At 35.4% G+C, this 25,152-nt stretch overlaps 1 protein-coding gene across 15 annotated transcripts in view; it reads left to right on the top strand.

The window, feature by feature from the left end:
• Positions 1-25,152, top strand: part of MIER1 (MIER1 transcriptional regulator) — a 60,657-nt gene that overhangs the window by 7,465 nt on the left and 28,040 nt on the right. For 8 of the 15 annotated variants that reach the window (XM_044383748.3, XM_026497867.4, XM_057310582.1 and 5 more), the window contains 4 exons: positions 7,655-7,679; positions 7,813-7,849; positions 12,648-12,793; positions 24,504-24,665. In XM_044383748.3, the coding sequence (XP_044239683.3) occupies positions 7,655-7,679; positions 7,813-7,849; positions 12,648-12,793; positions 24,504-24,665 (370 nt within the window). The remainder of the gene's footprint in view (positions 1-7,654; positions 7,680-7,812; positions 7,850-12,647; positions 12,794-24,503; positions 24,666-25,152) is intronic. The other 7 variants (XM_026497859.4, XM_057310585.1, XM_057310586.1 and 4 more) reach the window with 2 other exon arrangements.

The raw sequence follows: 25,152 nt of genomic DNA, 5'->3' as shown, positions 1-25,152 counted from the left end.
TCTTCCCTGGTGGTGCTGCTCACGATGGTTTGAGCTTTAAGTTCTGCAGTCATATTTTAAGGCAAGCTATTACAGAAGGAAAATAACTTAGTTTGCAAATACAGTAAAATTTAAGTTTAAGAAACTTTACCCATAAATTTTAACTGCCTGCACACTGAAAACTTAATATGTAAGTAGAAGTATATTAATATTTTTTCTTGTTTTAGAGATTAAAGATGATTGCATTAATGTAAGAGAGGAAAAGCAAAATTTGGAGTCACTAATCATTTCCTAAATATTTTCAAGGGTATGTTTTAGTTTTCTTAAAAATTACATCACTTGGAGAAGGGAATGCTCATATTCAGTAGGAACACATGGATGGTTCAGTTTCAAGAAGAGAAAACCTGAACTTTGTCTTCAGTGTATTTATTTAGTGACCTGAAATCTTTAAAAAGAAATTGGTCTTCTATAACTCCAGTTGCTTGTAGATGGTTTTATTTTTAGTGAATTTGGAGGAAGAATGGGGGATCCTTCTTCATTCATCTGTGTCCTGCAAAAAAATCTAAAGCAAGTGAAAAAGTGAAAAGTAAAATTAATTTGTATTTTTCTGATCTCAATATTTTAGTAATTAGGATGATTTTAGAGACTAGTCATTTAAAAAAATTTGGTGGAGAAATGCTTGGTGTATAGAGGGCTTTTACTTGCTATTGTGTGAGCTCTTGGGAGATTTGTTTTTTATGATGCCAGTGTAAAGTGTGTAGTAAAATAAATCAAATGTGCTATTGTACTTTTGGTGAAGTAGACTTGAGCATTGAAGCTAACTGGTGAAATAACGGAAAATGCAAAGCAACAGTATGCATTTATTTGATAAATCTGAGGGGAAAACAGGTTATTGAGGAAGTATGTCTCTGGAGAAAAATGTAGATATTATGCTTCTGGGTTTTTTTTTTATTGTTATTTTTTACACAGGAGAATGACACTGACCTTGTTTTTCCAGAGAAATGTTTAATTCCTGAATACAAACTGATTTAGATATAAATCAAATATATTGATTTTTCATACTTGATCTGATCATCTTAGGCAGTCCGTAGTAGGAAGTATGTATTTAATGGTTCCTCAAATCATGGTAACTTTAAAAACATATTTAATGTGCTTAAAAGAAATGGCACATACTCCCTATCTTAATAGTTTTTGTTAATATTTTTCTCATTACTTATTATCCCTTAGAATTATGTATCAACCTTCTAAAAGGAGGTTCTCCTAGTCACACTTATAGGAAGGAAATTACAGGGTAGTTGCAGTTTTACAAAGGCAATGAGAAAGAAAGCATAAGAGGAAGAAATCGTTGATCCTTTGGGTTTTGTAAGGAATGTGGTGTAGGGACCTTTGGGAATGAACAATTTGTCTGTTATTTCAGAGTTTGTAAACACAGAAGGGACTTTTCTTCTCCAGGAAAAAAAAAAGCCACAACATAGTGCAAGACCTATCTTTTCACCTAGGTCATATTGCTGTTTATAAAGAGAAGAAAATTTAATGAACTTGCTTTTCTGTATTAGTTTTAAGTATTTAAAAATTCCCAAAAATGATTATACGTGATCTGTTTATTCACTATCACATCTATTCATTTATTTCTCTTGCAAACAGACTGCTTGCTTAGTGGTTTTTTAGTGTATTTGAATTTAATTTTTTTAAGGAAATAGGATCGTCTTGACTACTATTCTTGATAATGTTAATTTCAATTGTAAACAAAACTTGTTTCACTGTGATGGATTTAGGCCTTAAATAATTCTCTGTAGTGGTAATAAATTTTTTAAAATATATATACTTAAGTGTATTTAGGATTTATCCAGAGTAATTAAGAACACCAATGTATGAGAGTCTAATAAAGTTTAATTCAGAAGGAGTAATAAAGTACTTGATAAGGTGGGAAAGGTTAGTTGGAGGAAATACAGAAGTGGATTACTTTTAGAGAATTTTTGTACAGAAAGGCTAATCGGTTTCTCAAATCAAAAATAAAACAGAGCCATTGAAGCAAGAAACTGATTAGTAAACGTAGAAAAGTAATCACCTATATAGAAATTTCTTGCTTGTTGTTAGCTTGAGTCCCTGTATATTTCAAAAGATTTGCAAATGTTTTCGAAATTCATTGCAGTGATTAAACTGTTCAAATACTGGTCATCACTTGGGACCCATTCTGTTTGACTTATTCTATGGCTTATTAAGAATGATTGTTAAAATTATGTTTGTGTAGACAGGAAATTCATAAAGTAGCACCCCTCAGAAAGCTTTTTGTAAATTGAGATAATTTTTTCCCCAAAAGTCCTAGATTAAAACAAAAAAAATTGTAAGAGGCTGTTAAACATATCCTATCCCTTTAGCTAAGTATTCCTTGATAGTAATATGTCTTTTGAGCAAATCATAAGAAAAGTAAAGAACTTAGATCTCAAAGGAAATTGAACTTAAAAGAAGTCTAAATCTTTCTGTCTTAGGGAAAATGAAACTGAGAGTTAATGCATTTTGTCCTAGTTGTGCAGTTAGGCTGTGGCACAATTAAGAGTGGGACCTAGGCTTCTGAATTCCTAGTGCTTAATAATAGCAATTTATCCTCTGAATTATTATTACTGTAGTCAGTTTGCTAGTTTTACCACCAAGATTTTCCTAATCTTTTTTATGCCCCAGAATTCCTCAGGGGAAAGAAGTGATTTAGTTTTGTATGGAGGAAGAGAAATGGTGAGCACTGTTGCTCTGTCTTTTCCACCTGGAAGAAGGCCTCTAACTCCTTCCTGGCTTCTGTCCCCATAACTGAGAATCTCTGATTTAGTGTCTAAATTACTAAGTAAGTGGATAACAAAGAAATGGTGATGGAATTGGTTTGAGGGGAGAAATTAGTTCGGACAGTTATGTTCATTGAAAATACGCTTTTGATTGCCTGGAATATAGGAGTCGAATGATTACTTCATGTTTTTACTACCTTACTTTTTTAATGGTAATATTCTAGATTACCATGTTCTACAAAAATACGAAAAAACATTTGAACAAATCTGAGGCATTGAATTTGTTACAACTATCAGCAACTTGATATACTAAATCATATATATGGGTGAAGGTATAAAAGTTAACAATTTCATTTTTTAGTTTGACCTAGCCTACTCATACTCTGTGTGACTGTCTAGTGTTATGTTTTCCATCTCAGATAATTATGTATGCACCTAAAAGAAAAAACTAGGTTATTTTATAAATTACACACTTGTTAAAAAAAAAAAAAGAGGTGGCAAGTACTAAGTTTTCTTAAAAATCTAGAAGTAGAGGAAAAAAATGAAAGTAGCTAATAATTCCACAAGATAATCTCCACTGACTTTCTTTAAAAAACAAAACAGTAATGTTAGCAAGTGGTTAGAAAATTCCAACAGGGTAGAAAGGTATAAAATGAAAAAAACCTTCTCTCCCTTACCTGTTTCCTAGAGGTAATTACTGTTAACAGATTCTTATATATACTTTCGGAGAAAAAAATTTTCATGTGTATTCCAGCCCAGTTTACCCCCTCCTCTGCACTTTTTTTTTTCATTTCTAATATATGCATGAATAAATACGTGTATCTGTTTTTTACATTTTTTCCCCCTCATCACAAACAGATTTTTGTCTCCTTCTTTTTAATGGATTAATAGTGTTTAAATGTTTGGAGGGCTTGTATTTCATTTCTAACTAGTTAAATGATAGACTTTAAAAATTTTTCCCAACTTTTTGCTATGAACCACTTTATGGTAGTGACTATTACAGATACATCTTGGTATGCTTTTTTAGGCGTATCAGTAGGGTAATTTCATATTAGCAAAATGATCACTAGAACGATTAAACCAATTCGTTTTTCTACCAGTAATGTATGACTGCATTTTAAAGACATTTTGATCTCCAATGAAAAATCTTTACTACTTTCATTTTATAATTTGTGCTTTTTCTAAAAATAGATACTGTTACAAATGAGTACCTGTTTAGCAGCTTTAGTTTTATTTTTCCTCTCCTTCCCCCTTTCCAATTTACTGTGTCATTAATGGTAGATGTTTCAGGTTTTCCTGGAGAGTATTGTTAGAGATACCAGTTCCTAATGAGACATAAATGATAGTCTGACATGACAGATGACAACTTGCAGTCACATCTTAAACATGTTTTGAACAGATGAAAACCATTTTAAAAAGAGAGAAAGTAGAGGGGAGGAAGGAGAGAGGTAAAGAGAAAACATTTTTAATATAGTTGTTTCCTTGGAAGGTAACGGAAGCATTCAGGTCCTAGACTTCAGTTCCACCTTCACCACCTACCATGGAAGCTTGATCAAGTCACTTTATCTCCTTGGGTTTGCTAATCTATGAAATGAGGTAGGCAGGGCAAGTGTTATTGCCAGGTATATAGTTATGATCAAGTAACTTTACTCATTTGAAAAAAGGTAGTACTATATAAATGTAAGCTGGTTCTGCTATTCTCTTAAATACCTAAATAAAAAGTGTCCTCATTTCATACTGAAATTTCCTGTATTATGATACTAAACTCTTATTTTGAAAAATAACTGTTTTGTCTGTTGGCTGGGCAAAGGTTATGTTTATAGTATAAACTGTTGACAAATGCCAGGTTTCTAGAACTTCAATTTTTAATTTAACTAAATAGAATTAACTTTCAAGAAACTAATCTCACTGTCACCCTCCCCAAACTGAAACAGTGGAATTTTATTTTGAACATAGAATACTAAAATGTATGTCTAGAGGCAAAGCATCCCTGCTTCCCCTCCCCATCCTAAATTAGGTATACATCAGTCAAATCACTGTTCTTGAAACATTCCAGTATTTCTGACATAAAATTAACTAATAGTGGGTGTTCTACTTTATGCCAGCTAAGCTTACAAATGCTACCAGTCCTCTAAACATTTGGTATCTTAATTATTGGAAAATATTTGGGGCCTTTTTCAGAACTTTAAAGTGATAAATAACTTTGACAGTAAAACAGCAATCGGTATGGTACTGGCATTAAGTGCTGTTTGAGGCGTTTTACAAACTACAGACACCATTCACAATCCGGTATCTTCATTATTGCCAATATGTAACATCAATGAAAATGTACCTTTTAATCTTCAGTAGGATAACATTTTTAATCAGAAACCCCATTTTATGAGAAGACTGTTAAATGGAATAATTATTGGAGTGCTTAAAAAAAACCTAAATGTTCAAAGAGCCATTTCTTTTAAGCTCCTAATTTGAAAGAAATGAGTTTTTTTCTTGTTTCTGCCCTGAAATCATTTCAAAATTTACTAAAAAGGGAAAACAACACTGTGGGGCTACTTTGGATGGCAAACCTGGGACGAGATGAAGATAGTCATCGTTGCTGTGGCCTTGGACAGAGATTGTGCTTATAAAGCATAATTGCATGACATAAAAGTGGATTAATACTTTAAAATATTGATTTGCTCTGTAATTTGTGTGGTGGTTAAATCCATTTTGAGCTAGAAATGTGTAGCTCTGCCCAAAAGATGTTAAGCAAGCTAGAAACCCTTTTTATAGTTACATTACTGTATCACCCTGCTCTCCAGCTTCCTATTAGAAGAATAGAATTAAAAAGTAGCACTGATTTGACTCTATTGTGGCAAACTAACTTTTAAGTAAAGATAGTGGTATGACACTTGAAAATACATAATATTGAATACTGTTAGTCTTTTATTAAAATAAGTTAATGTTATAGTCAAGAACCATTCTTTTTTTTTTTTTTTTTTTAAATTAAGGCCCGGGTCCTTTTCTTTTCTTTTTTTCTTTTTTTTTTTTTTAAGATTTTATTCATTTATTTGACAGAGATAGAGACAGCCAGCGAGAGAGGGAACACAAGCAGGGGAGTGGGAGAGGAAGAAGCAGGCTCACAACGGAGGAGCCTGATATGGGACTCGATCCCATAACGCCGGGATCACGCCCTGAGCCGAAGGCAGACGCTTAACCGCTGTGCCACCCAGGCGCCCCAAGAACCATTCTAAGCATTAGAAGGAAAAAATAGGGCCCTTGGAAAAATGTGCTTCAAAAGAACCTAAGTTTACCATGTACAATCTAGAATGTCATACTTAGTACAATAGCATAATGTGGACAGTTTTCAAAATGGAGTTTTAATACTTCATAAGAAATTTGTCTTAGATGCGTAGCTTTTGAAAAATGAGGCACTTTCCTCCTTTTATTTTGTTTTTCTTGGCTGTCTGCCCCATTACTTAGCAGAAAGAGGGAAAATACAGATCTTCCTCGACTTATGATGGGTTATGTCCTGATAAGCCTATCATAAGTTGAAAGTATCATTAAGTCAAAAAGGCATTTAATAAACCTAACCTGAATGAACATCTTAGCTTAGGCTAGCTCATCTCAGACGTGCTCAGAACACATTAGCCTACAGTTGGGTAGAATCCTCTAACACAAAGCCTATTTTATAATAAAATGTTGAATATCTCATGTAATTTATTGAATACTAGACTGAAAGTGAACAACAGAAAGGTTGTATGGGTACACAATGGTTATAAGTATATTGGTTATTGTTTACCCTCGTGATTGCATGCCTGACTGGGAGCTGCAGCTTGCCTCCACTGCCCAGCATCACAAGATAGTATCATACCACATGTTGCTAGCCCAGGAAAAGATGAAAATTTGAAGTTCGGTTTCTACTGAATGAGTATTGCTTTTGTCCTGTTGTTAAGTTGAAAAATCGTTAAGTTGAGTCATCATTGTTGGGGGCTCTCTGTACCAGAATAACCCTATCTTTGCTAATGCTTTTGGCCTTCCAGCATCTCTGACTTCTAATGGGCATGAAATAGCTCTGAATGAATAGGAAAGGTTTTAATTATGAAGTGTATGTCATTTGAAACATAGTTTTTGTTATTTATAGAAGTTTAGTTTGTAGATGACTTGTTTATAGTTGTGAATTAACTGAATTTAGATAAAATATAGCCACACATTGTCAAGTGATGATATTACTGAAATAAGTTGCTAGCTAGCAATCTAAATGCTTATAGTTAAATATATGAGGAGTAGAATGCTACAGTAGAAGCAGCATTGTAATTGGGATGTTTGTAATTTTTCCGTCAGATGACTTAACCTCTCTATAGACTTTAGCTTGAAGCTTAATAAATTCTGTGATAATTTAAAAATATGTTGTTTGTGAGTTAAGTTAACCTAATACATTGTTTGGTGCTCAATAACATTTTACTTTTTCCTTCTGCTTTCTTGCAATATAACTTTTATTTAAAATAATGTCTTAAAATGTTTTGGCCTCCCTTCTCCTACACATTTTAAGCCAGAGACCAGCTTGATAGCAAACCTTGTGTATAATTTCCTCTGTCTTGATTGGAGAAAATATTTTAGAAAGTTCCAAGATCTCTTAAACTACATATGTTATGAGACCCTATTTGCCTTTAAAATCTGAATCAATTCCTTATTGTTGTCTTTGTTTCTAGATTCAGGAGTGTTTGGAATTTTTCTCTCTGTTTAAATAAACAATGTCAGAGAAAGGATTATATGGAAGGTTTTAGTTTGTCTTGGACAATTTAGACATTAGAACTTACTGTGGTTTTTGGTGTCATGCTTGTCATTGAATAATTCCTGTAAATTTTGTAAAGATTTACTGTACAAAGATGATAATTTTTCTTCTTTTCTCCCCCCTCCCCCAGCCATCTGTTGAGTCTTCAAGTCCAGGTAAGTATTTTGTATATTTTCTGTAATCTCTGTTTGATTAACATTTATCCTATTAGTTATAAAAAGGCTAGAGGAGTTAGACTATCATCTGACTTGCTTTTCTTCTGAATGCTTCTTTTCTCTGGGGAAAAAGAAATGGATGAAATATTTGACTGCCCATGAAAGTACAGGTGAGGCTGCTGTGAGTTCAACCTCATGACTATTTGTGGGTTCACTTTTTTTATGAATTACTGTGTGTATTTCTTACAGGTTTTAATTGCTTTTGATTTCAAGTATATATGAAGTGTATTTTTTCAAAAGGAGTCACTACTTAGAAATATTTGCTTGTGTAGGAAACTCAAAGTATTTAAGAAAAAAATTAATGCATATAATGAGGGAGAAAAAATATAACAAGAACTTTAAAAAAATGAATATTTAATGTTGTAAATTAAGGTTATGTTTAGAGTCACACCGTATAGCTTTGGAGTTTCATATTCTCTTACAAATACAGTACAGATTCATTTTTTCTTAACTTAGAGGTTGGAAACATGATATTTGAACCATATCTGGGCCACAGATGGTTTTTGTTTGGCCAGTGTAGTGACCTTAAAAATTAGAATATTTTATATAAAATCTGTATTTAGGCTTCTCACGATTAGTTAGAGGTTCTGGTGCTGCTGAGTATAACATTCCTGTATAGCAACAATTGGTTGGAGCTAAAGAGCAGTCAGGAAAGAGTCTAGTCTTTGCCTCAGTGTCCAGGGACTTCAAGAGAGAAGGCTGCCTTCTCTTACGGAGTACGTGAATTAAGGAACAGCTCAATATAGCATAAGGGTCAGAAAGGGAGCTCTCTGAGACATGGTAATGTTTTATTTGAAAACATCTCCTATATATTGAATATTTAGGTATGATGTATTACTGAATTTTCCAGATTATTGAAGCAATCTTTCTCTGTTGTGTAAGTTTTAGAAAGAATGTCTGTAAAAACGCTTTATATATGCCTTTTTTAATGGTTTGGGGTCGTTTTCATGAACACAAATCTCACTGTACTCTTTGTAGTATAATACATCAAGTAGGAGCTAGACTAGAATACCTCCAGATCCCTTCTAAATGACTAGTGTGCTCAATTGACTGTGAGTTTTGATATATTTATTTCAGCTGCAGATGTCTTACTCTTTCTAATATGCTTGGAAGTAAAGTATATTAGGCTTTGTGGCATTTCTGAAACTTAGGGATTTTTTTTTTTAACTTTCTGATTTATAAATATGTTCTGGATGGTTGAGGTTGGAAGTAATCTGACCTCAGATAAATAGTAGATTATTGTATCCTTTTTAGGACATGGAATTGTTCCCAATATTTTTTTTCTTTTAAACACAGTCATCTTTTCATCAAAAAAATAGGTTCTAGTTGTTTTTGTTAATGTTGTCATACTGCAAATAGACTGAGGTTTAGATATTTTTCTATGAATTTTTGAGACATTCATTCATTAGGTAGTATATAGGCACAAAAAAAGTAATTACTTCAAAAGTAATACTAAATAGCTTTCTCATTTTCCATTGCATTTGAATTGGCTTAGGCTGAACTGGAATTAGTGGAGCTTGAAGAATACAAATGTCTTTGATGGCCTTTACTACTTGCTGAATGCTTATACAAATAGATTTTTTGTTTTTGTTTTTGTTTTCAGACTAAGGAAGATCTTTTGAAGTAGTGTTTGTAGTAACAGGCTTCTGCCCAAAGGGAATATATATTCTTATATGTAATACTAATTGTAGGCAGTTAACAGAAGTTGGTGGGAAAAAATTAGGAGTAGAGGCTTCTGTGTAAAAAAAATTTTTGGTCCACTGGTGAAAGTCTGTGGCCTTTGTAACATCTGTACTTTGGAATTGATGTTACTAATAATAGTCACATGACCCAGGCTCAGGGGTTTGTCCATAGACTTTACCAGTGTAAACCTGTGGAGGCACAATACAGTGTTTTACCTGTAAGACTAGTAACCATTAGAAGGGGAGATTTAGGGAAGGGAAGGAGGTAAAAATAATTGAAGGAGTGCACATGATATGTTATAAACAATTTATCTTTTTCATCTGAAAAGATAGGTACATTTTAGTAATTTTGCTGTAAGGTTTAATTTTATGACGAAACCGATTTTTGCCTTAACTCTGAAGCAAAATATTTATTTACACAAAGCACCAGATTCCCTACCTCTAATAATTTATTTTAGGTATTTTTACCGCTAGGAGACAGCCTAACAATGGACCTTGTAGTTAACAGAAAGGAATAGGGTGGTTCATTGGTTCCAACAAGGTAAAAAGAAGTCAGATAAAACGAAGACGTCAGGGGCGCCTGGGTGGCGCAGTCGTTAAGCGTCTGCCTATGGCTCAGAGCGTGATCCCAGCGTTCTGGGATCGAGCCCCACATCAGGCTCCTGGGCTGGTAGCCTGTTTCTTCCTCTCCCACTCCCCCTGCTTGTGTTCCCTCTCTCACTGGCTGTCTCTCGCTCTGTCAAATAAATAAATAAAATCTTTAAAAAAAAACACACACAAAAAGTCAGATTAAGGTAAGAAAAGTGAAACTGAAAATTAGTAGAAAACAGTGAGGTGTATATGTGGAGAAAGGATTGGAGTGAGAAAGGGAAAAAGGTTTAACTACCCTTGGGTATTTCATGTAGTGACAGGGTGAGGTGGCAAAGCTTTAAATATAATTGGCTTTGCAAATGACGACAAAAAATGGGAGACTTTAGGTAAGTAATAGAACACTCATAACTTGATGCTCTGTATTTATGGGAGGTTTTTTGGTTTTGTTTTACTTAGTGAAAGTATAAGTAGTTAGGAATTAAGCATAATTAGATTTTTACAGTATTTGCATTCAATAGGCATTATATTATGATTACAGTATAATAGTATACAGTTACTATTATAGGATAATAGTATACAGGGTGGTAGTATGAGGTGATTTTAGGATCTTCCTGCCTACAAAGGAGAAGAAAAATATAGCTTCATCTGTAGGAATACATGATTATTGACTAAGTATCCTAGAAGATTGCTGGGTGAACTAAAAAGTTTTGGGAACATTTTTCATTAAAAACTCAAGAAGGGATAATGATTGGGACAAAATTGCAACTAAATTAAGAACTCTTGTGTCCAGTCCCTCAACCAGTACTAAGATGCCCTAATAAAATTATGCCATGCTTTTCTTAATTATCCAGAGAAATTGATAGTATATATAATATGAAATATGTTTTTATTTTTAAGTCATTCTAAAACTTTGATAGTTTTTTAACTCATTTGTGTTATAAGGTGATACCTGATTTAGAAATTATATATTTAGTTATTATATATTCAGTTATTTTATATTTAATATCAGTATTGTGTTCCTCAAAGAGCAGAATGACTTCTGAGTGCTTCACCACCTGACCTGGCTTGCAGTTCACACATCTTAGTAAAAATAAGTTCTCTTCAGGGCCCCTGGGTGGCTCAGTCAGTTCAGCTTCCTATTCTCGATCTCAGCTCAAGTCTTGATCTCAGGGTTGTGAGTTCAAACCCTGTGTTGGGCTCCACGCTGGGTGTGGAGCCTACTTAATTTTTGTTGTTGTTGTTAAGGAAAGTAGATTCTCTTCAAGTATTCTTTGAGGCAAGATACCTACATCTCTGAGGCTGGGGCTTGCAGGAGGCCTGAAGTACAGTAAAAAGCACAGGAGTTGGAATTAGCAGACCCAGGATTTAAGTTCCATCCTTGCCACCTACTGGCTCTGTGGGTTTAAACGTGCTGCTTAAACTCTCTGAGCCTCAAGTTTTTGTTTTTGTTGCTAGGATTGTTGGAAGATTAAATGAGATACAATGTACGTGGCATGCTTGAACCGTAGTATTAGGCACACAATAAGAACTCAAAAAATGGTGTTTACATTGAAAATTGAGGGAGATGATAAGAGCCCTGAACCTTGGGCCTAATAGTCTGTTTTTCAATGAATCAACCTTTAACTGTTTTACTTGCTGATTCTCTTATTGGACTGAAGAAAGAATATATTGATGTAATATATTACTAATTAATGATATTAACCTTTATTAATTAATATAACTTTGTTAACATAACTTAACATTTTAAATTGATAAAATAATTGCTAATTGATTTTTTAAATGTTAAATAACTTGTTTAGTAGTAAAAATGCTTTTGCAAACTTAAGTTCAGGTTTGGCAATAGCCAACTGTGGGGATAGTTTACAGAATGTATATGCCGAGCATTTGCAATCTAATATTACAGGCTTGACCCTATTGAGTACAGCAGTATTCCCCAGCCACCAGGCTAAAAATAGATTAGCTTACACATCAATTACCTATTGAGTATTTTAATGACTTTCATAAGAGTTCTGTATGCAGTTTTAATAAATTTTGCTTTTATATTCTATATCAGAATTATTTCAGACCGTAATCAACTAAGTAAGTTAAGAACAACTACCTATATGTTAAGATATGTTTTTGTGGAAGAGCTAATAGAATAATATTTGAATACAACTGTATTTTCATTAGACTGTTTATTCAGATGACTTTGTATTTCACATGACTGTATTCTCATGGGCCATAAGGGTTCATGCTCATTGGGTCTATTAAATATCAAATGATTAAGAATTGTGATTTTTCCCACACGAATGATCATTCCATTTCATGTTTAGATGACAGTACTCTTTTTAAAAGCTGTATATACTTTTTTAAAGCTACCCTTTCCTCCCATCCCCCATACTAGTTGCAATTTTAATTGTGAATATATAGAGGTGAAACAGGGCAAAAAATAATCCCTTAGAGAAGAGATTTTTTGCAGGGGGTTGGTGATGAGTGTAAGGGCGAGAATTTTAGAAAACAAATACTACTTGATGTGCATAGCTTTTCCCTGATACTTTTATTTGACTTATATTCAGCTTAATATAACATACACATTAAATTAATATTAATAACACTTAATTTGGTTTACCAAACTTTTTAAAATATTCTTTACCAGGAGGTTCAGCAACATCAGATGACCATGAATTTGATCCATCAGCTGACATGCTGGTTCATGATTTTGATGATGAACGAACATTAGAAGAGGAAGAAATGATGGAAGGAGAAACAAACTTCAGTTCTGAAATAGAGGATCTTGCAAGGGTAAATAACACTAAGAGCTAGAGGATGAAGTAGTCATGGCTTTTTTCCAGAGAGAGGAAATACTTGAAATTTTGGTTTTCTACCTTTGTTTTGGTAGAAAAGCATTGTATATAATTGATACTGAAAAATTTTGTGTGGTGGTAGGTGTGATATTTAAAGTTTGAAATGAAAGGTGTTTTTTTAAAAGGAACTAACTATTTGGAATAGAATTAAAATAGTTACTTTAGTAAAATATCACAGGTATCCAGTCAGAAATGAGCTATATAAAGGTGGTGCTTGGGTGGCTTAGTCAGCTGCGTGTCCCAACTCTTGATTTCAGCTGAGGTCATAATCTCAGGATTGTGAGATCCAGCCAGGTTGTTAGGCTCTGCACTGGGTGTGGAACCTGCTTAAGATTCTCTCTCTCTCCCTTTGCCCCTCAACCCCTCTCCTGCTCTCAAAAAAAAAAAAAAAAATGCTGAATTTCCTCATATATATCTCTGTCCTCCCCAACTTGCTGACCTTTTACTTATACCCTTTCAGAGCCAGAATTTCTTAATAGTGGTTATTATCTTCCTCATTTCCCCTTTATTCCATAAAATACTCTAGATAGTCTCTGCCGCTTCCTGTCAAGATGGCCAATGATTTCATTGTTCTATCCATCAGTCACTTTTCTCTCTACTTTACTCTCAGCCATATTCACGTTACCACTCCCTTCTTTTATTTGAATTCTGGAGTACCCCACTGTCCAGTTTTTCCTGTCTGTTTGTTTCTATTCAGTGCCCTTTGCAGACTCCTCTTCCTGCACCCAAGGTTTAAATTTGGAATTTCCCAATTCTCAGTTTTGGACTTTTCTTCTGTCTGCAAATTAGTGCTCCTCAAAATGTAGTATGAAGGTCAGCTGCTTCAGAATCGCTCATGGACTTAAGAAATGCGGACTCCTATACCTCTCCCCAGGCATACTGAATTAGAATCTCTGGAACGTATACACACCAAATTCGAAAATTATTAAATTAGGTGATCTGATCTAATCTATTTTCATGGTATCAGTATTCTTTATTTTTCTAACATTAATATATTTCCTGTCCACAGTTTTATTTATCTAACCCCCTGCTTTACATTTCTGCTTGGGTATCTCAATAGACATCTTTAGATCTTAAATGTCCAAGGGGCGCCTGGGTGGCTCAGTCGGTTAAGCGTTCCGACTCTTGTTTCGTCTCAGGTCATGATCTCCAGGTTGTGGGTCAAACCCCACATCGGACTCTGTGCTCAATGGGGAGTCTGCTTGAAGATTCTGTCTCTCCGCCCCACCACCTGCTTGTGTGCGTACGCTCTTTCTCTTCTCTCTCGCTAACATAAATAAATAAACCTTTTTAAAAAATTCTTTAAAAATAAAGTTTAAATGTCCAAAGCAGAACTATTGATTGATGTTCTTCCTTCATCTGTTCCTTCCCTGTCTTCAGTTTAATAAAAAATGGTATTGTATTATACCTTGTTGCCTAAGTCAGAAATCAGGGAGGGAGTCCTCTTCCTTCATTCCCAGTACTCAGTCCTAAATAAGCTTATCATTTCTATCCACAAAGATACCTCTTATCTGACTCTTGTTCCATCTCTGCTGCCACTCGAGCCCTGGTCACCATCATTTCTAGCCTAGACTATTACAGTAACTTCCTTTTTTTTTTTTTTTTTTAAGATTTTATTTATTTAAAAAAAAAATTTTATTTATTTCTTCGACAGAGATAGAGACAGCCAGCGAGAGAGGGAACACAAGCAGGGGGAGTGGGAGAGGAAGAAGCAGGCTCATAGCGGAGGAGCCTGATGTGGGGCTCGATCCCATAACGCCGGGTCACGCCCTGAGCCGAAGGCAGACACTCAACCGCTGTGCCACCCAGGCGCCCCTACAGTAACTTCCTAACTAGATTCTCCCCATTTTCTCTTGTAACACTCTTCCCTCCGGTATATTTCTGTAATAGCCATGATGGTCTTTTCAAAATACAAATCCATTTGTGTCAACCTTTTATTTAAAATTTCTTCAGTGGCTTCCTGTTACACAAGAATAAAATCCAGATTCTTTGACTTGGCCAGCAAAGCCCACCTGCGTGATATGGTCCTTCATCCATGTATTTATACTGCCCTTGTCATGCTATTAAATAGCCACACCAGCTGCTTCTGTTCTTAGATGTGCTTTTTCTTCCCGCTTCAAAGCTTTTCAGCTCATTCCTCCTCCTTGATATGTACTTTCTAAGACTGACTCCTTATCCTCTTAAGTCTGGGCTTAATTTTGTCTTCTCAGAATGACCTTAACCTGTCTCCTAAGTAGTTTTTTTTAACCACTATACCCCATTCATTGCTTTCTTTATAACTAACACAATTTATAATTACATGTTTGTCTAATTTATTATCTATATTCTCCTTTAGTTCCATGAGAGGAGGGACTGTGTCTGTTTTATTCACCAGTGTATTTCCTGGTACTTAGCAAAAGTGGTCAAACATTTTGAATGAATGGATAAATCAATCTGGCATGCTTTAATTTAAAATGTACTACATTTTGATCTGTACTCCATGATCAAAAGAACATAAGAAATAAATAAGACATTGTGTCAGTCTTTAAGCATTCGGAGTACATAATATCATGGAAAAATGAATTCTTGTACTTTTGTAGTAATAAACACTAATCTGTGTTTCAAAATTTTAGTTTGGAACTTTTTAAAGTGTACATTTAAAGAGCTAGAAAAGGAATCCTATTAATATCTAGTCAAATCTTGTCAGATGGTCCCATTTTGGATCTTTTAGTAATTAAAGCTGACTTAATCCACAGTGCCTAAGCAATTCAATATTTTATTAAGCCAAAGAACAGAATTGGTTTTAGGGGCAATGATGTATAGTTGTTATAAAAGCTTTTCAAGAATGGGTTAAAAAGCACTTGGAAGAGCCTGGAGTCAAAACTATTCTTTAGAAGAGGCTGGAAAGTTATTCAGAAGACTGGTATAATTTGTTTGAATGATTCAGAACCTAGGTGAACATCCAAAGAAACAATCACAGTCACTTCATATATTCACTAAGTGGAAAGGCAATTATTTGCCTATATTTCATAGAAACTTCTATTGCTTTAGATATATTTTCGTTTCTGAATAACCCATCCATGGGATAACATTTAAAGGAGGAAAATGTTATATTTTCCCTTTTCTCACATTCTTTATTACTCAAATAATTGAGTAAGTAGTTACTTAAGAGGAGATAATCAGTACAGATTATGTGGTAGAATGATTATTGTTTTCTTCTGTTTTGTAAAATAGGCTATTACATTTAATTAGTACAAAATTGGGCTTTGCTAAAAGTTTGGGTGTGTATTGTCTTTTACTATTTCTCTGCCTTTCTTCTGCCTCCTCCGTCTTTTACAGCCTCCCCAAATTTGCTTTCTAACAACCCTTCTTAGGGAAAAAACTTAGAATTATTTGTAGAGGATATAGAAAGAAAGAGCCAGGAAACCAATCTTTTATCATTCTCTTCATCCAGACAGTCTCACACCTTCTCAGATGATTTTAACTTTTCCCAGAGTAATTAAGGCTTAGGTTTAAGTTGTGCAGAATCACCAATGCTTTCATCTGTAATCTGCAGCTAAGCTAGTTAAGGGCTAGTATAATTATAAACTCTTTAGGTATGAACCAAACCAAACTTTTTTTTTTTTTAATTTAAAAAATTAGGATGATTTTCTCATATCGATGACTGGTTTTCTTTTATAGAAACGAAACATTACAGCTCTCAAGAATAGGTTAGTTGGTTTTTATCTGACATGTTGGTTATATGAAATGGACTTTTGTGGTTTTTTTTTTTTTTTTTAAAGATTTTATTTATTTATTCGACAGAGATAGAGACAGCCAGCGAGAGAGGGAACACAAGCAGGGGAAGTGGGAGAGGAAGAAGCAGGCTCACAGCGGGAGAGCCTGATGTGGGGTTTGATCCCATAACGCTAGGATCATGCCCTGAGCCAAAGGCAGATGTTTAACCGCTGTGCCACCCAGTCGCCCCATGAAATGGACTTTTGATGTAATTGTGGCAGAATTCTGATAGTTGATTCATTCAGGAGTTATCAGTAACTGCATGGCCTATAGTTTTAGGTTCATTCAGTTTGAAGTCTAAAATTTTAAGTGAAAAGTAGCTTTTCATAGATGGTGCTTTAATGTTTGTTGTTACATCTCACTACAGTTAATAAAGGCATGAATCTTAATATATCATGTCATTATATAAGTTTACCATTTAAATGTTTTAGTAGAATTAGATACACAGGGTAGAATTTATTGTGGTGATCTTAGAAGGAGTGTCAGAATCATTCCTATAGTAAATAGACTTTTTGCCAGAAATAGCAATATGTAGGCTGGTTTAACTGTTTTTCAAATGCACTCTTAAAATTTGCAGTCTTGCTTTTAATGGCACAGTTGTAGCAGTCTGTTTGGGAGAAGAGGGATCAGGATCAGCTATGTCTTTATGTATTTATCTGTATTTTTAAAAAATCACATTATAACAATATACTTAATACTTCTTTTGAAGTGCTAGACACATACCATCTGGTGAATCTCCAGAACTAGAAAATAAAGATTAAAATGTGAGAGATTGAGTATTTTTTGAAGTAAACACACAAGAATTACATTGAATAAAAAGAAACCCCAGTATGGAGATTATAAAGAAAAGTTCAGTGCCTCCATCCCTTTATAGTTTATCTTCTAGTGAAACCCCAACCCCAAGGTTACCTAAGGAACTGTCTCTGTAGTCCAGTCTGGATATAGTCCTCTGGACCATCCTCGCTGGAAATCAGTCTCTTTCCTTCTTCTTCCCCTCTTCCTTGGTAAGCATATATTGGTAAATCATTCGTGGTACAAGGGAGAAGAAGAATACTGTGTCCATCCACCAAATGGCCCTTGAATAGCCAGTATCTGCTGTCACCTGCCATTTCTAAATGATTGATATGAAGGAGAGGGACCCACTCCTCCGTGGCCAGCACACAGACACCTCTCCAACCTTAAAATAATACTGAAGTTATTTGGTAACTTTACCTTACTGTTTTGATGTTAAAGGACAGATTTAACTTCAGATAAAATGTCCGTCTTTTAAAAAGTCTCTTCTTTTCACCTCCAGCTAGCCTCCCTTTAGGTTATGCAAACAGGATTGCTCCTGTTTTTGTTATAGTGCTTAGTTAACTTATTTCTTAAAGCACAGTATGCAAGTATAGTCCACATTTCTGTGTTTTTATTCATTTTGTGCTATGTCCATATCTTCCTTTATATTTCTTATATTCTGTCAACCCAGTACATCTTATTAGACATTCCATCAGGATGAGGTACACTTAACCTAGGGTCAGGTTTCAAGGAAGGCAGTATATAGCATATATATGTAAAGGTATTATAAAGCATTTAATCACACTGCCTAGTCAAAACTCAGCTGCAAGTGTGTGACTTTGGACAAGTTCCGTAACGTCTTTTAGCTTCAGTTTTATTACATAAAAATTTAGTAGAGTGTCCTACATGGTAATCACTCAGTAAATCCTAGTGGCTATATCATTCGTGAAATTCTCAAAGAAATTTATAACTCCCAAACTGTGAAGCCCTACTCTACTTGACCCATAATTTTCTCTTTCACGTTGTTTCCCTCGTTTCTATACTTTTAACCTTTGTATGAATGGTAATAAGACACTGCTGCTTTATTGTGATGTTTCAGTTTAACTTGAGGAAAGCCCCTTACTTAGTACCTTGTAGAACACAGACTTTGACAATGTAAGTAAATGAGAGATTATCTGAAACAGGTGACTGATAGACCCTAATATAATAATGTATTGTCAGCCATGTTTTATTTAGCTTTTAGTCTTTTTTCAGAGGGAAATCACAGGAACATTTGTTTTATAGGATATCATTGCTGTTTATATCAGAATATTTGAGGGCAAATAATAGAAATCCATCTTGAGGGGCGCCTGGGTGGCTCAGTCGTTAAGCGTCTGCCTTCAGCTCAGGGTGTGATCCTGGCGTTCTGGGATCGAGCCCCAAATCAGGCTCCTCCTCTGGAAGCCTGCTTCTTCCTCTCCCATTCCCCCTGCTTGTGTTCCCTCTCTCGCTGGCTGTGTCTATCTCTGTCAAATAAATAAAATCTTAAAAAAAAAAAGAAATCCATCTTGAACTAACTTAGGCAAAATGAAGAATTTGTTGTTCAGGTAATTTTATGAAGGGCAGGGAGATTTCTCGGCCTTAAGGACACAGGTGCCACCAGAAGATATTTTCTGTTTCTGTTCTACATGGAGGCATCCTTTTTCAGACCAACTTTCTTTATATGCTGTCAGTTTCCAGGTCTCCAATTTACACTATTTTAGATAGTTTGTGTTTCTTTAGCTGCTATTGGTACAGATTTGTAAACAAACTATGGCCAGGCTTGGGTCTTGTGTCCGTTCCAAACCTGTGGCCAGGAATGCAGTGATTCCAATTGGATCAGATGCTATATAATAGTCCAGAAGGTGAGCTCTCAGTCAAAATACATGCTTGAAATGAAGGAAGCATTTCCTGGAAGAAGATGAATATAGAAGTTGAAAGAGAAAGGACTGGGGGGTAGGGCAGACAGCAGTGAATTACCCTTACAAAGTACTTGTTAAATCTTCTGTACGTCCTTTAGTGCATAGTAGGAACACAGTACATGCTACCTGAATTTGAAACTGAGGATTCCTCGGTGAAATTGACTTTGGTTTTTACTGTAGTTGTGGCTGTGTTTAGTGCAAGATCTTTATACTTTAGATCAAGTAAGATACTTTTCATACTAATGTCAAACTCTGTTGTATTCCTCAGAGGGTCTTGAGTGTTGCTTTCTTACTTGCTTTCTAACTTGATACTAGGTGGCAAAGGTTAAGTTAGAAGTTAATACCTAAGCAAAAGCATAAAAACCACTATATACTCTTTGTTTTTAAAATGAAGCATTTTCTTGATGGAATAGGCAAGGATATTTTGTTTACACATGATAGAACCCACCTAAATTAACTTTGAAGTTTATTAGAACTTTCTTAGAACTTTATTGTTTTTAATTTTGGGGCGTTTTTGTTTGTTTTTAATATTTTTTAGAACTTTTTTTTTTTAGAAGTCCTGTGAACATGTATCTGGGCACAAGGAGTGTCTGAACAGAGATTCAGTGTCACCGGGACCTCTTGATCGTTCTTTACTCATGGTTAAATCACATTGCTTTCATTAGGGTCTCTTGAGTTTTTTCTTTACCACATCCACTAATTTAGTTTATTTAGGTTCTAATTATATTACACGTGAGCAATAGCAGGGGATTCCATCCTAGCTCTGTCTCTGGCAAACTAAACCTTTCCCTGCCAAAGTCCATCTTGCGATTTGTTACATTTATAATTTTCCCTAAGCTCTTCCAGTGTCAGTCACTGCCCAACAGTTACTCTCAAATAGAGTCAAAAGTAGAGTATAACACTTCCTACTCTTCCTACACTTCTAAGTAAAACTAGAGAAAGTAGGTAAAAATACCAGGTCTCACTTTTTTATTTTAGTTTCTACAGATACCTTCTGCTCTAATTAGAGTAACCCAGGTATTCATTTTTGTTTCTATACTTGTGCAGTAATCATTTGCTCTGACTTAAGTAACTTTTCTTTATCTGCCAGTTCTATTACTGTTTCTTCACTTTCAATCAGATCTCCTCCAGATGTGCTGTGATCAGCCACTTTTGACTATCCTCTGTTCTCTGCTTAGCCAATACTAGAAATGTTGTTAAATTTTTCTTTGAGAAATGAGTTTTTAAAAAGTGAATCACATTTCTTCTTCTTTTTTTGAAAGAGAGCTTTTTATTACTTTTATGTACGGAAAACTCAATAGCGTACACTTAGCCCAGTTTGGTGGCCAGTTATTTAGCCTTTGCCTTTTCCAGCTTGGCGGTATAAACCACAACTTTGCACCCAGGATGTTACCTCCCCAGTGAGGGCAGATCTCTTCATATCTGTCACTGTAATTGGTCCTGTTGGCTTCCACCGGCTTAGGCAGAGCTCGTTTGTCTTCTGAGTTAATCTGTGTGAAGGTGACAGTGGTGCAGGGCTTCTTGTGTACCAGATGGTCCAGCCTGGCCTTCCCCTTGATAATACAGTAGGGAACCCCCATTTTACAACTCAGGGCAGGAGGAAGACAGCCAGTTCAGTGGGGTCCGCAGCATGTGCAATCACTACCAGCTGAGCCTTCTTGTTTTACACTAAGGTGTTGACAGTATTAACCCCTGCTGGAGGGATAGGTGACCTCTTAATAGGACATCCTCTTTGCCAGCAGCTTTCTTCTCAGCCTGGGCCAACAGTCTCTGCTGTTCTGTGTCTTTGGTCTGTGTTTGTGGGCCAGCTTAAGCAGTTGAGTAGCTGTTTGGTGATCCAAAGCCTGGATGAACTGGTTAATCCCAGGAGGCAGTTTCAGACATTTATAGAGAATAGCCCTTTGCCACTGTAGTTGGATGTAGTGGGGCCATTTGGCAAAGCAGGTGAGGTCCCTTTTGGGCTGGATATCCTGTCTGATACCAGAATTCTTGGGCCTTTTCTCAAAGGGGATTGACCACCTTCTTGGCTTACTGCTTCCTCATGACAGCAGGAGTTGGGGCCATCTTCTTCCCCTTAGCCTTCTTTCCTTTTGGCATCTTGGATGGCTGGGAGGAGAGTTAAAGTGAGTCATACTTCTTAAATGCCTATGTAGGGGGAAAAATATTGACCTAACCATGGATACGAGACATTCCATATTCCCGAAAGTGATTTAAAAAAAATTCCTTTCCATGCAGTTAGTATGTCACCTATCCTTTTGACACATAACTGAGCTAGGTGTCAGGTGTTAGTGATAAGCTTTATTAAAATAATGATCGAGCTTTATTACCTGTCACTGGAGAAGAAATTTGCAGGTATCTTACACTGTGAGATAAGTGTTTCTCATGGTAGTCCCATACCAAGAGCATCAGTATGGCCTGGCTCATAGAAAATATGCAGATACTCAGTCCCCACCTCTGCCCTACTATAATAGAAACTTTGGGGGTAGGGCCCAGCACTCTGTTTCGCTAAGCCCTCAAGGTGATTCTGTTGCCCTTGAATATGACAGACCAAAGGTAGAGAGCCTAAAGACATTTGATTGATAATATACCTTTTGCGTGATCTTTCAAAATATCAGTTAACTAACTTGTAAAAATTAGAGGTAATGGCAAACTATATTAAGGAAGTGTTTTTTTGTTTTGTTTTAAGATTTTCTTTATATGAGAGAGAGAGTGAGGGAGAACACCAGAATGGGGTGAGGGGCAAAGGGAGAAGCAGATTCCCTGCTGAGCAAGGAGCCCCACATGGGATCTTGATCCCAGGACTCCAGGATCATAACCTGAGCGAAGGCAGACGCCCAACTGACTGAGCCACCTAGGTGCCCCATTAAGGAAGTTTTAAAGATGAGATAAATATGAAGTTCTTCATGAATTCTTAAGGCCCATGTAAATGTTAGTTGCAAACTTACGCTGAAGATTTTCTTTGGTTTGGCCCTTATTCATACTAGTGACTTCCATGGCTCTTGTTCATAGTAGTGACTGCCATTGTTAAACCTCGAATTTGTGGTGCAGAATGAGTTCATGGGAAATTTGAGCTGGGATTAGGTCTAGGTATTATAGAAAAGTCTCTGTCAGGCCATAGTTTCTTTGTGCTTAGTTTTCTTATTTATAAATAAAGGTAGTAAATACTCCCACTGGTACTTTTAAAGATCTGTTGAGATTGCGTAATATTCTTATTCTACTTTTGTTCAGAAAAGAGAAAGAATAAGATAGTGGAATAAAAGTACTTACCATAAATGCCTGGCACGTAGAAGACACTTTATGGTGGCTATTTGTTATCATGTATGTACAACCAACCTTTTCTATATCTTTCTCTTACTCCACTTCCTTGATCTTGAAATTCTGTTTTAGTTCTTAAATCCTGATTTTCTAATCCCAAATTTCTGTCTCCTGTACCAAGTCCTTGGTACATGGACCAGTATCTGCATGGGCTAGATTCTTGAACACCTCAAGCACTGTTTGTGTTATTGCACTTTGAGAAACACAATAGGAGATGTCAGTTAAGTATGCCAGCTGGTCATCCAGCTGGAGTGGTAGTACCTTACCTGATACAGTTAGCACCTTTCAGGTTGTGGCTGCTGCAGTCATCAGTCAGGACTCTGGGAATTGACTTCTCTTTCAGAAACAGATTCACAGACTGATTTATAACTAGAATATCCATTTACAGTGTGAAATATAATTGTTAAACAGCATTTCCTTCCTACCTCTTACTGTAGGAAAATTTTTTCAAATTATAAACATTAGTTGCTGTTTATACACGAATTCTGAGTGATAGGAGTTAGTTATATGATCTAAGTGCTTAGTGTCATCAGGTTATATCATCCAATCTCGTGTATCCCTCTCTACTAGAATGATGCTTTTAACACATGGGTGATTTATTTCTGTCCATGAATAATGCTACAGGACTGCTGGAGAAATACTAAACATGTCTTGTTTTCATGATTGCCCTTCTTGTAGGTTCTAAACTGCCTGTTAAATTTTTCTCAGAGAGGTAGGGTAGGGGGTTGTGGAAGGAGGGCATCTGTGAATGTGTATAGTTCAGGTGATTTGGATTAAATTTTTTTTATAGTCAGAATACTCTTCTGATTTCCCTGGTATTTTGCATCACTTGATTACTAATTAGAGTGAGTACCTTCTATAGAAAACTTGATTCATTTCATTGCATATGAATATTTCTTCATTTCACACTCAGAGGGTGTATTTTTTATGGAGTTAGGGGTGATCCCTGGTTGAGTCAGTATGATATACTGATGAGTATGGGCTTTTGGAATTAGACTTGAAATCTGGCTCTACTACTTGTAGCTTGTATGATTTGGGGAGAGATTGCTTATCTCTGAGCCTCAGTTTCCTCATCTGTGAGATGAAGGTCATACAATAATTTTGTAAAATAGAAAAGTTCACATGACAGGATTTTATATATAATTTTAGGTAACCCTAGATAAGAAAATATGGCTAATGGAATACAGTGTTATTCCTGTGCATCATTACTGTTTTCTTTTAATGTGTTTGGATTGGGCTGTGAATTTCACCTCCTTTACTTTGTTAACTTAGTTTCCAGTCTCTTTTCTAATTATTTTTTTCCCATTCACAAATTGTGTATGGTGCTCTTAAGTGTGAGCATCTATACACAGTATTAACTGCCAGTGTACATTTACTGAATTGATTGCATAGAACAGTTCTAAACCAATGTCACTTTTTTATTACCCTTCAAGGTTTTGTTGTTAATGATTAGAATTTGAAAGACTAGGATTTTCCTGGGTTTCAGAATTGTTTTCGTTCACCTTTTATGATTTGAGAATTCTTGATACAAGAATACTTCTAGGGGGGCGCCTGGGTGGCTCAGTCGTTAAGCGTCTGCCTTTGGCTCAGGGCATGATCCCAGAGTCCTGGAATCAAGCCCCACATCGGGCTTCTCCACTGGGAGCCTGCTTCTTCCTCTCCTACTCCCCCTAACTATGTTCCCCCTCTCGCTGGCTGTCTCTCTCTCTGTCAAATAAATAAATAAAATCTTAAAAAAAAAAAGAAACAATAAAAAAAAAAAAGAATACTTCTAGGGGTATTCTCTATGGAATGAAGGTGTGAAATACAGGAATATGAAATATTCACTTATTCAGAAATTAACTTTTTATTTGGTCTATTTAGGAAGGAGACATGCCAATTCATGAACTTCTCAGTCTTTACGGTTATGATAGTACTATTCGACTACCTGAAGAAGATGAGGAGGAGGAAGAAGAAGAAGAAGAAGGTGAAGATGATGAAGATGCTGATAATGATGATAACAGTGGCTGTAGTGGGGAAAATAAAGTAAGGTTATACACATTTATTAAGATTGTAGTCTTTATTGTTGTGAAGTAGTATTTTATTGATACTGGAAGTACCTTATAATCTACTCCTGAAAAGTAAGAGTTTCATCTGTGTCATTCTAGATTTCTTTTCAATGCCTCTTCTAAATAAATTTGTACCAACTTTTAAAAAAAATACTAGTGTTTTTAAGAAATAAAGGCTAATTGATAGTTCTGTATTCAATTTTCTTATTTTGGTTTGAAATAATTTTAGATTTATAGAGAGGTTCAAAGATAGCATAGATTTCCTGTGTACTCTTCAGCCAACTTTCCCTGTTTGTCTCATGTAACCATGCTATATTTGTCAAAAGTAAGAATTGACACTGGTACCATACTATTAATTAAACTGTAGACAGTTCAGATTTTGTCAGTTTTTCTACTAATGTCCTTTTTTCTGTTCCAGGTTCCAATCCAGAATACCATGCTGCATTTAATGTATTTATTTTAGT

The sequence above is a fragment of the Ursus arctos genome, unplaced genomic scaffold (assembly GCF_023065955.2).
Source record: "Ursus arctos isolate Adak ecotype North America unplaced genomic scaffold, UrsArc2.0 scaffold_12, whole genome shotgun sequence".
NCBI classification, from domain to species: domain Eukaryota; kingdom Metazoa; phylum Chordata; class Mammalia; order Carnivora; family Ursidae; genus Ursus; species Ursus arctos.
This window is presented reverse-complemented; position numbering and strand designations above follow the sequence as displayed.